The 12,500-nt window shown below is 46.4% G+C and overlaps 3 protein-coding genes across 3 annotated transcripts in view; 1 reads left to right on the top strand and 2 right to left on the bottom strand.

Annotated features, from left to right (window-relative positions):
* Positions 1-713: 713 nt before the first annotated feature.
* Positions 714-5,620, bottom strand: LOC133004008 (claudin-1-like). The gene is made up of 6 exons (XM_061073866.1): positions 5,528-5,620; positions 4,327-4,666; positions 4,032-4,196; positions 3,831-3,912; positions 3,478-3,588; positions 714-1,010 (listed from the first exon to the last, which is right to left on the bottom strand). Exons 2-6 carry the CDS (start codon positions 4,541-4,543, stop codon positions 914-916), a joined length of 672 nt encoding a protein of 223 aa, XP_060929849.1. The 5' UTR covers positions 4,544-4,666; positions 5,528-5,620; the 3' UTR covers positions 714-913.
* Positions 5,621-6,783: 1,163 nt separating this feature from the next.
* Positions 6,784-11,426, bottom strand: parlb (presenilin associated, rhomboid-like b). The gene is made up of 10 exons (XM_061073844.1): positions 11,340-11,426; positions 10,303-10,510; positions 10,094-10,234; positions 9,956-10,004; positions 9,325-9,420; positions 8,285-8,434; positions 8,134-8,204; positions 7,639-7,740; positions 7,464-7,561; positions 6,784-7,297 (listed from the first exon to the last, which is right to left on the bottom strand). The coding sequence occupies exons 1-10, from the start codon at positions 11,411-11,413 to the stop codon at positions 7,159-7,161; spliced, it is 1,128 nt and encodes a 375-aa protein (XP_060929827.1). The 5' UTR covers positions 11,414-11,426; the 3' UTR covers positions 6,784-7,158.
* A 521-nt stretch (positions 11,427-11,947) lies between these two features.
* LOC133003988 (nucleotidyltransferase MB21D2) overlaps positions 11,948-12,500 on the top strand; it is a 4,779-nt gene continuing 4,226 nt past the window's right edge. Inside the window, exon 1 of the mRNA XM_061073834.1 lies at positions 11,948-12,282. Within this exon, the coding sequence (XP_060929817.1) occupies positions 11,988-12,282 (295 nt within the window). The 5' untranslated portion in view covers positions 11,948-11,987. The remainder of the gene's footprint in view (positions 12,283-12,500) is intronic.

Here is a 12,500-nt window from a genome sequence, read left to right as displayed (position 1 = left end):
TTGTTCTCTACTGTTCCTCAGGGTTCTTCCTCCTGTTCTCTGAGGTTCCTGTTGATGTTTCTCTGTTCTGCTGGTTCTTTCCTCCTCTTCTCAGTCTTCTCCTCCCTGATGCTGCGTCGGGTTCTGCTGGTTCCTCTTCCTCTCCACTCGCTCCTCTTCCTCTCCACTCGCTCCTCTTCCTCTCCACTCGCTCCTCTTCCTCTCCACTCGCTCCTTGTGGTCTCTCTGGGAGCCTGCTCGCTGTTTCCTGTTTGTTTTATTTTCTAACTGCAGCAGGAAATGGTCATCTTTTCCTTTTCCTTCTGACATCCCCCAACACACACACACACACACACACACACACACACACACACACACACACACACACACACACACACACACACACACACACACGGATCATGAAGGGATTATGACACAACGGCCCTGGACACAGACGTGTGAAAGGCCTCAGACTGAGAGACACAGAAACGTGTCGTCAGTCGTCTCTTTGTGTTTTTCTGAGCTTCCTATGATTCACTTTCCCTCACTTCAAACAGACGACCTACCACCAGGGGGCTCCAGCGAGCAGCCGGGCCCCTGGAGACAGACCTTCTGTCCGAGAACCAGCTCTTTAGAACCATGAGGAACCTGGAGCCCTCAGAGGAGAAGAGCTGAAGGGCCGTCCTCCTCTGAGCCAATCAGACGCTTTCAAATGAACGTTCAGGAAACAGGAACCTCATCGGGAAACATTTTATTTACAACATTTAACAGATCATCAGCTGCTTCCGTGTGTTTCTATGTTGATGAAACTAAAATATCAGAAAGAAGTGGATCCGAGCATTTCACAAGAACAGAATAAAAGTTGAAGCTTCTGATGCTGTGGGGTTTCCCTGCATCGTCACGGCGACCGGACCTCAGACAGGAAGCAGCCGGGTCAGACGTAGGCTTTGGAGCTGCTGGCGTCCGAGGCCGGCGCCGCCCGGTAGATGCTCTGACCCTGGCTCGTCTTGGAGAAGTTGTATGAAAACTGCCTGCAGGAGAAAAGATGATGTCAGTGAACTTCTCCTGAAACCCAAAGAGAAAGTGAACTTCTGTCCTGGAAGAGACGAGCTTTAGAGAAACAGGAGAATCTGCAGCTTCACTGAGACAGAAACAGGAACAACACGTGTCTTCAGCTGGTCCAACACAGAACATCTAAACATCTGGACACAGGCAGGACATCTAAACATCTGGACACAAGCAGGACATCTAAACATCTGGACACAGGCAGGACATCTAAACATCTGGACACAAGCAGGACATCTAAACATCTGGACACAAGCAGGACATCTAAACATCTGGACACAAGCAGGACATCTAAACATCTGGACACAAGCAGGACATCTAAACATCTGGACACAAGCAGGACATCTAAACATCTGGACACAAGCAGGACATCTAAACATCTGGACACAAGCAGGACATCTAAACATCTGGAAACGAGCAGGACATCTAAACATCTGGAAACGAACAGGACATCTAAACATCTGGACACAAGCAGGACATCTAAACATCTGGAAACGAGCAGGACATCTAAACATCTGGACACAAGCAGGACATCTAAACATCTGGACACAAGCAGGACATCTAAACATCTGGACACAAGCAGGACATCTAAACATCTGGACACAAGCAAGACATCTAAACATCTGGACACAAGCAGGACATCTAAACATCTGGACACAAGCAGGACATCTAAACATCTGGAAACGAGCAGGACATCTAAACATCTGGACACAAGCAGGACATCTAAACATCTGGACACAAGCAGGACATCTAAACATCTGGACACAAGCAGGACATCTAAACATCTGGACACAAGCAGGACATCTAAACATCTGGACACAAGCAGGACATCTAAACATCTGGACACAGGCAGGACATCTAAACATCTGGACACAAGCAGGACATCTAAACATCTGGAAACGAGCAGGACATCTAAACATCTGGACACAAGCAGGACATCTAAACATCTGGACACAAGCAGGACATCTAAACATCTGGAAACGAGCAGGACATCTAAACATCTGGACACAAGCAGGACATCTAAACATCTGGACACAAGCAGGACATCTAAACATCTGGACACAAGCAGGACATCTAAACATCTGGACACAAGCAGGACATCTAAACATCTGGACACAGGCAGGACATCTAAACATCTGGACACAAGCAGGACATCTAAACATCTGGAAACGAGCAGGACATCTAAACATCTGGACACAAGCAGGACATCTAAACATCTGGACACAAGCAGGACATCTAAACATCTGGAAACGAGCAGGACATCTAAACATCTGGACACAAGCAGGACATCTAAACATCTGGACACAAGCAGGACATCTAAACATCTGGACACAAGCAGGACATCTAAACATCTGGACACAAGCAGGACATCTAAACATCTGGACACAAGCAGGACATCTAAACATCTGGACACAAGCAGGACATCTAAACATCTGGACACAAGCAGGACATCTAAACATCTGGAAACGAGCAGGACATCTAAACATCTGGACACAAGCAGGACATCTAAACATCTGGACACAAGCAGGACATCTAAACATCTGGACACAAGCAGGACATCTAAACATCTGGACACAAGCAGGACATCTAAACATCTGGACACGAGCAGGACATCTAAACATCTGGACACAAGCAGGACATCTAAACATCTGGACACAAGCAGGACATCTAAACATCTGGACACAAGCAGGACATCTAAACATCTGGACACAAGCAGGACATCTAAACATCTGGACACAAGCAGGACATCTAAACATCTGGACACAAGCAGGACATCTAAACATCTGGACACAAGCAGGACATCTAAACATCTGGACACGAGCAGGACATCTAAACATCTGGACACAAGCAGGACATCTAAACATCTGGACACAAGCAGGACATCTAAACATCTGGACACAAGCAGGACATCTAAACATCTGGACACAAGCAGGACATCTAAACATCTGGACACAAGCAGGACATCTAAACATCTGGACACAAGCAGGACATCTAAACATCTGGACACAAGCAGGACATCTAAACATCTGGACACAAGCAGGACATCTAAACATCTGGACACAAGCAGGACATCTAAACATCTGGACACAAGCAGGACATCTAAACATCTGGACACGAGCAGGACATCTAAACATCTGGACACGAGCAGGACATCTAAACATCTGGACACAAGCAGGACATCTAAACATCTGGACACGAGCAGGACATCTAAACATCTGGACACAAGCAGGACATCTAAACATCTGGACACAAGCAGGACCTGAGGACCCAGCTCGGACCGGATCCCACTGGAGATCTGGATCTGGTTCCATCACAGTCCACTTTCCTCTGTGGCATCAAAGAACACGTCACAGAGGACGGTGGCTTGTAAGGCTGATGGCGCCCCCGAGTGGACAGAGCCAGTACAGCGCCTTTGTGGTGCAGTGAATTTACCCTGTGGGGGGTGCAGAGGTCCTCCTGCAGGAGCAGCAGAGCAAAGATCCTCCGAGGACAGCGAGAGAGGCCGAGGTCCAGCCCAGGTACAAACCAGTGCCCAGCTCGAACCTGCAGCATCAACATCAACTCTTCATCTTCATCTTCATCACTATCATCATCCTCTTCAATATCAATAACACAGACATTATCATCTGATCGTTTTATCCATAGTTTGAGGACAATCTTGGTTCAATACCATCAGGACATTTTGTCTGTCCTCACACCTACAGAGAGACGTGTGTGTGTGTGTGTGTGTGTGTGTGTGTGTGTGTGTGTGTGTGTGTGTGTGTGTGTGTGTGTGTGTGTCTGACCTGACTCCTCTGTACAGCGGGTCGTAGAACTCCTGGACGACTCGGGCTGCGTACCAGGACACGGCCGTCAGCGTGAAGACGCCTGAGAGCAGAGGACACGTTTCAAGGTCATTCATTCGGTGGCAATCTGCAACTTCACCACTAGATGTCACTGAATCTTAAAAAGTGTGTGTGTGTGTGTGTGTGTGTGTATCTTCATACCAGACAGAATGAACATGACCCCCCCGCTCAGGGCGATCTGGTCTTTGACTTGTTCCGGCGTTCGTCCGATCTTGATGCACTTGAGTCCGAGCACCGAGACGATGATGGCGGCGAGACCGACGAGCAAAGAGAGGATCATCAGCCCCCTGCAGGTCTGCAGGTGAACTGCAGCCGAGCAGAGAAACATGATACAAAGGTTAAAGATTCAAGAGTTTATGTTTCATCTGTGTGTGTGTGTGTGCGTGTGTGTGTGTGTGTGTGTGTGTGTGTGTGTGTGTGTGTGTGTGTGTCTCACCAGGCAGCCCCAGCTGAGTCTTGAAGCGGTTGCACTGCACGGACCCGAGCGACGTGGCAGCGCAGCTCATCCACAAACCTTCCATCGTCCACTGGTTGCTGCTGATCGACTCCGCCTGACTCCTCACCTTCCACACCTGAGAGGAGGTGCAGCTGGACGTCAGGCACCAGGAGACCACGCCCAGAACCAGGGCCACCACCTGCAGGGCCACCGCCATGACGCTTCACGTCTCAACAGCTGGGACAGCAGGAACAGCAGGAACAGCAGGAACAGCTGGGACAGCAGGAACAGCAGGAACAGCTGGGACAGCAGGAACAGCTGGAACAGCAGGACCGAGCAGCTGTGAAGACAAAAACCGATCACCCACCTGACCTCTGACCTCTGACCTGTGATCTCCAGAGGAGCTGGAACATGGGAGGAGTTCCTCAGGATTCTGTTCTGGCTCCTTTATTGTTCTACTGGTTAAACAGATGTTTTTCAAATTAATGATTAATCTGTTGATTATTTCCTCAGTGTGAGTGAACTGGACACAGTGTGAACTGAGTAAAGTTTGGTTTTTAAAATGTAAGGTAATTTTTAATAATTTTTAATAAACTCATGTTAATAAAGGTAAAAACTGAACAAAGGAACGAGCAGATTAACTCACATTAAATAATCTATATTTATATAATACAGTGTTTCTTTCTTCAAGCACAGCATCAGAAAACACAGTGTTTCTGTTTTATAGATTTTTGCTGCTCACAGAAGCGAACGTGCTGAGTTCAAGGTCCCTCGTTCGTTTGTGAACTGGTTTTCATTCCAGTTACTTTGTTTCTCATCACTTTTTTTCTGCAGCGTTCAGCTCCGCGATCATTGGTTCCTTCTGAAGTTGCAAATATTTAAAACATTTCACAAATATAAAGTTCACGTTGTGAGAGACTCAGGCGGCAGATCTCTGTGGGATCAGACAACCAGTGCATCGGTCAGGGACTCAGTGAATCCTGGTCCCAGAGGTTGAATCAGGTTGATTAAATCTTTACTGACCTCCATCACAGACGATCAAATTAAAACTGCTTCCTGTTTCAGCTCTGCCAGAACCGTTTAAAGTCAAACCTGAAACATGTCATAATCTCTCCAGGCTGAAGAAGTAAAGTCAAACGTTTGGGAATCGAGCTGATTCTGTGGTGGTCGATCCGGTTCCGCTCGGACCAGCAGGTCTTACCTCAGACCAGGTGCTTCAGCCTCAGGGTTCCTGCTCGTGCTCCTCGTGGTTCTTCAGTGATGGATCCTCTCGCTGTGAGAACCTCTGATCTCTGCTCCTCTGCGCTCGGGGGCGATGAACTCTGCAGAGGTCGATCCTCTGAACACACACCAGTGACCTCACAGTTTCACTGCTTGTTCTGAGCGAGTTTCAGCCTCCAACATTTCTATTAAACTCACTTTTATTCATATTGAGAAAAAAACGTTGCACGTGTTGTTTGGTGAATTTTTATCCTCGGAACCTAAATCTGTCAGTTGCTACATAAGTCAATAAAAATGTTTGAGATGTAAATCATAAACATCTCATCTTGTTGATGTGTGAACATCAGTGATGGATCAGGTCTGTTGGTCATTAACAGTGAACTGCAAAGATATGTTTGTCCACCAGAGGGCACCAACAAAACGATTTTAACACTATAAATGTCTGGTTCAGCAGTGACTGTACGAGAATAAAGGAAATGTAAACTTATCAAAAGAAGTTGATCAATGACCCAGATTGATTTTAAGTTTTCTTTAGTTTAAATGTTTCCTTTCAGATTATTTCCAGGTTTGATGAAGTTACAGATATTTACAATCTGACCTCAAACTTGATTTATTAAATTTGGCCTCGTCTAGTTGTTTTTTTTCATGAGTCTACACTTGTGTTTGTATCAAAGTCAGAATGAAAGTGTGTCATCATCTGATGCTTTGGGACTAACACACATCAGTTGTGTGTCGGTTTGTGGACTTTAAACCTCAGTGTTTCTTTGTTTATTAAAGTGACGTCACACTTGTTTGCAAGTCAGAGAAACTTCTCAGAAAAAGTTTTTTTATCACAAATCGGAAAACTTTGTTTTTCACCTTCGTCTGACAACCGACAGCACATCAATCACACAAAGATTTTATTTTTAATCTCTATTACGTGTTTATTTCTTGGAGATTTCTCTTGTTTAATTATCGCACTGTTTGTGAGGCTCAGTTTATATTCTCCTGACACTGAGGTCACGGTGACATTTGACCTCTCGAATTAGTACCAAATTCAAAGAGATTCCCTCGAGGTTTATTTGAGATATCACGTCCACAACGAGACGGAAAAACAACTCAAAAACATATTGCCTTTGGCCACTAGGTGTCGCCAGAGCTGAGGCATACAAATCTGAAGAAATGAGCGTTGGAAGAGAAGCGAGGACTTCCTCAGTCACAGAACCGACTTCCTGAATCACAGACCCGGCTCCACTGTGTTATTTAAATTTTTATTTTTACATATGTGAACACAAAAGATCCAAACCTGAACTCACCGATTGATCGACAACTTAGAAACATGAAGTGAGTCATCGCTTGTTTCCAGTGAGAAGAACGGGATCTTTCACTTTGATTATTAGTTCATCATCAGTCTGAGCTGTGACTCAACACTTTGTTTCTCTACGAGAAAACAAAACGACTCACATCTGAATCCATGTTTCATACAAATATGGACACAAGTCGTTATTTAAATCCAGATTTAGTTTGCGTGACATCACCACGGGTCCTGGGACGCTGGTCGGAGCAGGAAGCAGCTCTTCTTCTTCTGTACATTTTATACAACTTTACATTGATATTTTCCTCCTCGTCGTCTCACACGGAGCCTCCTCCGTCTCCTCCTCTTCCTCCGTCTCCTCCTCCTCTTCCTCCTCCAGTTCTCAGGTCGTGCCAAAGTTTGACAAAAGGTTCCCGATTCTTCCAGATCAATTCATGACCATACAGGATGTACCAGCTGCACAGGAAGGGAGCAGAAAACCAATCAGTCAAGTGATTAAACCATAAATACAGATCATCCACGAAACACATTAATAAAAACGTCTCAGACGAAGATCAACTGAGAAAATGAAGAATGTTTTTCACAGATCGGTTGATTTTTGATGGGAACCGACAGAACTCACATTCCAAATATGGCTCCTCCTAAATGAGCAGCGTGGTCGAAAAACCTCCACCCCAGCACCACACCCGCCGTATCCATGGCAACGATGGCCTTGAGTGCCTGCAGAGAAAGGGGAGTGGTTAACGGCGAAGAGATGATGGAGAGCGGGCGTCTTGTGGCGAGGAGGCGGGGCTTACGTTGGCGGCTGTGAACGTGAACATGGGGAGGAAGATGATGGCGAGTTTAGCTTCTGGCATCTTGGTGCAAACGGCCGCCAGGACGGTCATGATGGCTCCAGACTGGAAACACACAAACCAGTCACATGACTTGAACCCGAGTTCCCCGGACGCCGACTTGTTTCCACGATATGAAAGATGAACTTTACTGATCAATGCGTGAAGTTCAGTCTGATGCCAATTTAACAAACTTTACAACGAGTCACTGAAAACTCCCCCTGCTGGTGGGTTCAGGGTCCCGGGTAAATTAATCTAAACTAAAAACCATAATAGTTGGATGATAAGAAATATTTAGTTTCAATATTATTTAATCCATGAAAATACATCTCAGTTATTTGTATCTATTTAATGTATTTATTCACAGGAAGTAAAGATACCAGCGTGGACCCTGAGGAACGTTTCTACTGCAGAGTTGGAAGTTGTTTCTGATCCGGTGACTCGTGGTCACGAGCTTACCGCTCCGAGCGACGGGCCCAACCTCCCGGTGGCGATCTTCCCGGCGTAGCTGACGAAGGAGGAGAAGACACCTGCACAGACAGAGAGAGACGTCAGAGCCGGAGCCTTCAGACTCCCTCTGGTTCTGGTGCTGAGTGGTCCGGGTCAGAACCTGCAGACATGTAGACGGCGATGAACTGCTCGCGGCCGAGCATGGACACGGCGCTGGTGGAGAAGCTCCACAGGACGTACATGTTCGCCGCCATGTGGAAGAACGAGAAGTGACTGAAGGTGGAGAGAAGCATCGGAGAGCACAGCGTCTCTGCAGGAGGACGACAGACAACCAATCAGGAGCCATCACAGAGTCTCCCCGGCCCCTCCCACCTCGTCTGGTCAGAGTGGGGGGGGGGCGTGACCCAGCAGCCTGATGTGTATCAGGTGTGAGTAGGGTTGCAAAGGGGTGGAAAGTTTCCGGTAAATTTCCGGAAACTTTCCGGAAACTTTCCACGGGAATATTAAGCTCGGGAATTTTGGGAATTTTGAAAAAAAAAAAAAAATAAGCAAATTAAACGCTGAGCAATAAAAACATCATTCAAAACTCTATTTTAAAGATGTATGGAACGTTGAGTTTCAACCCTCCACTGTACATTCTTCCATCACATGCACAGATAACTCCCAGCATGCTTCACTCTACAGCAGGGCTATTGAGGCCTGCTGTGGAGTGAAGGATGCTGGGAATTATCAATCCATCAATTGTAAAATATGTTTACAGACGATTCCAATTGTTTGGCTAACTATTTATATCTCTGGCATTGCATTAGTGTTTTTTTACAAACTTGTTTCTCATCTTATTCTACAGAACAATGCCACGTGCACTCTCTCATGTGTGGAGACATTTCACCTCATCCAATGTAGAAGGAAAGGCTGTGTACATTTGCAAATACTGTGCAAAGACCTATGTTAAGAATGACACAACGATGCAGAAGCATATAGTCAAGTGCCCAAAGTTTCCTCAGGGCTCAAATCAGCCTATGACACAACAAAATGTTTATATTTATGTCTGTATATGACAAGGTCAATACAGTTAGTATAAATTACCCACAACATTTCCAGTTTATTCCCGTTAATTCCTGTTAATTCCCGTTAATTCCCATGGAAAGTTTCCAACTTTGAATATTCCCGGAATTTTGCAACCCTAGGTGTGAGACTCACTGGAGGCCGGGTTGGACGTGAAGTATTTGATCATGAAGCGCTGCAGGGACGGGACCTTCCAGCAGCAGAACACCACGGCGTTAGCAGCAATGATCCCTGGGAAGAGGAGGAGGAGGAGGAGGAGGAAACAGGAAGAGGAAGAGGAGGAGGAGGAGGAGGAGGAGGAGGAGGAGGAAACAGGAAGAGGAAGAGGAGGACGAGGAGGAGGAAGAGGAGGAGGAAACAGGAAGAGGAGGAGGAGGAGGAGGAGCTTGTGTTATATTGTGGTTGTTGAGGTTAAAGCTCCTGAAAGGTTTGATTCATGTTTCTATTTCAGAGGCTGTGAAAGAAACTGAAAACTTTCCAGACTCACTCAATTTTATTTCCAGGTTTTGATGATTAAACAAAGTTGTGATTTTGGAATCCTGTGTTTTAAAGTCTCTTCAGTGCTCAAGGAATCTGCAGTTACAGACTGCGTTTCTGTCATAGGCTACATTAGGGGACCAATCTCCCATTAAAAAACAGGCACGATTTGTTCAGTACGTGTGTGTGAGTGTGTGTGTGTGTGTGTGTCTGTCTGTGTGTGTGTGTGTCTGTGTGTGTGTGTGTGTGTGTGTGTTCTCTCTGCTGTCAATCAAACACGTGGTCTCACCTGTGACCGTCCTCTGACCTTCACTCAAGCTGTTCCACCATTGGTTGATCTGAAAGAAGAAGGAACATCGCAGCCAATCAGGGCTGAGGGGAGTGGTCAGGCTGAATCAGCGCGGGGGGCGGAGCTCTTCTCTCTCACCTCCTTGCGGACGTCTCCTCTCTTCTGAGGCTTCATCTTCTCCAGCCAATCGGCTCGGATCTCATCGAAGAAGCTCTGGACTCTGAACTTCACCGACTCGTACTGCCAGATCGCCGCCGCGCCGAAGGAGCAGCCTGTGAACTGACATGGCGTTAGTACGGCGCCGTGACCTCAGCGGCTCCACCCCCTTCCAGGTGAGCACCACCTACCCCCACGGTGAAGACCAGCGGCCTGATGAGCCGACCGAAGGCCCGGGGGGAGGGGGGCGGGGCCTGCTGTTCCAAGAGGGGGGTTGGCGTCCGGCGAGGGACCGCAGCCTCGGCCAATTCTATGCGTGGGGGGGGGCCTGGCTCCTCCTCCACCTTCTTGGATTCTGGTTTCCTGCCGATTTTCCTGAAGCCACACCTCTGCTGGAAGCTGTGGGGGGGGAGACTACGTTGTTGTTATACTTTAAACTTGTTGCACTTTGTTTAATATGCAGACCTAACTTTTTTATTTTGATTAGGGGTTAAATACAAACTTTGATATCTTTTTGAGTTGCTGACTGAACTTATAAACCCTCGTTTTTATTTATTTTTATCACGTTGGAGTTGCTAGTTTAAACCGACAGTTTTGCACTTTAATATTTGAGCCTTTGTTTACATTTTGTTTTGTGATGCATTATACGATGACATACAGTTTGTTGTTGTCAAAATAAAATTAACTGAAATAAATGGTCAATTTGATTTTTTTGGAGGAAAATTAGTCGTTTAGATTAATCGACTAATCGATAAAATAGTCGACCGATTAATCGATAGAAAAATAGTCGTTAGTGGCAGCCCTAGTTTTTAATGAACTGATTTTAGTCATGTATGAATATTGATGTTTTTCAAGCTGCAGGTTCATGAATCCAATCACGTGATCGTCTCTGTCCAATCACAGATCACATCTGGAGAAACTGGTTATAAATCAGGTTAAAATGTTTTTGAATTATTTCCATTAAACTAACACAAACCTCAACAGTAAATATTCATATGATTTGATGAAATAACCTGAATCCATACACAGTTTATTAATAAACGTGGGAATCTCCCCCCAAGTTCAACCCAACAACCCGCAGCTAGCTGGGTTAGCTGCCGAGCTAACGTTAGCCAGCTAGCTAACCTAAACAAAGTGAGCCTGAAGCTACCGGAGCTAGCTCGGGCCGCGGGGCTCGGTGTGTCGGGCAGCCGGGAGCCGCGGCCTGTCCCCGGCGTGGCTCACTGACCTGCCGCCCCTCATGGAGCTCCGCAGAGCGGCCTCTCCGGGCAGCCGGAGCACCGAGCAGCTCCTCCACGCCATGTTGGATCCGGTGACCTGGAGGCACCCGTCACTTCCGGGTCAGCGGCACGGAGCTCCGGGGTCTGGCGACACCTGGTGGTCAGACAGCGACACTGCACCGCTGGAATCACACAAATATAAGATCAATAAAACTCTACAACTTCCGTCCGCGATTTATCAAACGTAAAATACATCAAACTGCGATATAATATTTAGTTATAATAATATATATACACATATGATATAGCTTTATTTAATATGATATAGCTTTATTTAATATGATATAGCTTTATTTCAATATAGATAGAAAATAAAAAGATAGACGATGTATCAAAAATTGAGTCATATAATTAAAACTTGAATTTATAAGAAAATACTTTGTGTCCTCGTCGTTCAGTCTTAATTGAATATATTTTCTAAATAGGCTTCAGTTGACCAGTTATAATAATCAGTGTTTTAAGAAGCAGGGGCAGCCCTTTACTTTGAAGGCGTTGTTGGGCGGAGCTGTTGTTTCCGGTGGTTGTGGTTGGCCTGGCTCGGCTCGGCTCGGCTCCTCCAGCAGCATCTGCAGCAGTGAACCTGACCAGGAGCAAAGATGGCGGCCCCTGCTCTCTCCGCTCGGTCCGGCTCGGCAGGCAGCCTCGGGAACAGCCTGGGGAACAGCCTGGGGAACAGCCCCACCTCGGCCGGAGGGAGGCTGCCGCCCGGGTCCGGCTCTGGTTCCGGTCCCGGACCCGGCCTCGGGCCCGAGCTCGACTTCAGGTCCGCGGCTCGGACCGAAGACCTGAACCGGCTCATCGGGGAGTTCAGCAAGCACGAGCAGCGGGAGTATGACGACCAGAGAGCCTTGGAGATCCACACGGCCAAGGACTTCATCTTCTCCATGCTGGGTCAGTACTTATTATATATATTATATATTATATATAGATAGATCCATATAGATCCACACGGCCAAGGACTTCATCTTCTCCATGCTGGGTCAGTACTTATACTTATTATATATATTATATATTATATATATATAGATCCATATAGATCCACACGGCCAAGGACTTCATCTTCTCCATGCTGGGTCAGTACTTATACTTATTATATATATTATATATAT

The sequence above is a fragment of the Limanda limanda genome, chromosome 6 (genome assembly GCF_963576545.1).
Source record: "Limanda limanda chromosome 6, fLimLim1.1, whole genome shotgun sequence".
NCBI classification, from domain to species: domain Eukaryota; kingdom Metazoa; phylum Chordata; class Actinopteri; order Pleuronectiformes; family Pleuronectidae; genus Limanda; species Limanda limanda.
Note: the sequence above shows the minus strand (reverse complement) of the source record. Positions and strands in the feature narration are given on the sequence as shown.

Bases quoted from the DNA above. Each gene is read 5' to 3' on its own strand.
- LOC133004008 (XM_061073866.1), bottom strand. From the start codon at position 4,543: ATGGCGGTGGCCCTGCAGGTGGTGGCCCTGGTTCTGGGCGTGGTCTCC. The intron at 4,197-4,326 runs GTGAGACACACA...GCTCGGCTGCAG, and splicing joins GACTCAGCTGGGGCTGCCTG to TTCACCTGCAGACCTGCAGG. The intron at 1,011-3,477 runs GTAAATTCACTG...TTTCTCCTGCAG, and splicing joins ACCTCTGCACCCCCCACAGG to GCAGTTTTCATACAACTTCT.
- parlb (XM_061073844.1), bottom strand. From the start codon at position 11,413: ATGGCGTGGAGGAGCTGCTCGGTGCTCCGGCTGCCCGGAGAGGCCGCT. The intron at 10,005-10,093 runs GTGAGAGAGAAG...TTCTTCTTTCAG, and splicing joins GAGGAGACGTCCGCAAGGAG to ATCAACCAATGGTGGAACAG. The intron at 7,562-7,638 runs GTAAGCCCCGCC...CTTTCTCTGCAG, and splicing joins TCACGTTCACAGCCGCCAAC to GCACTCAAGGCCATCGTTGC.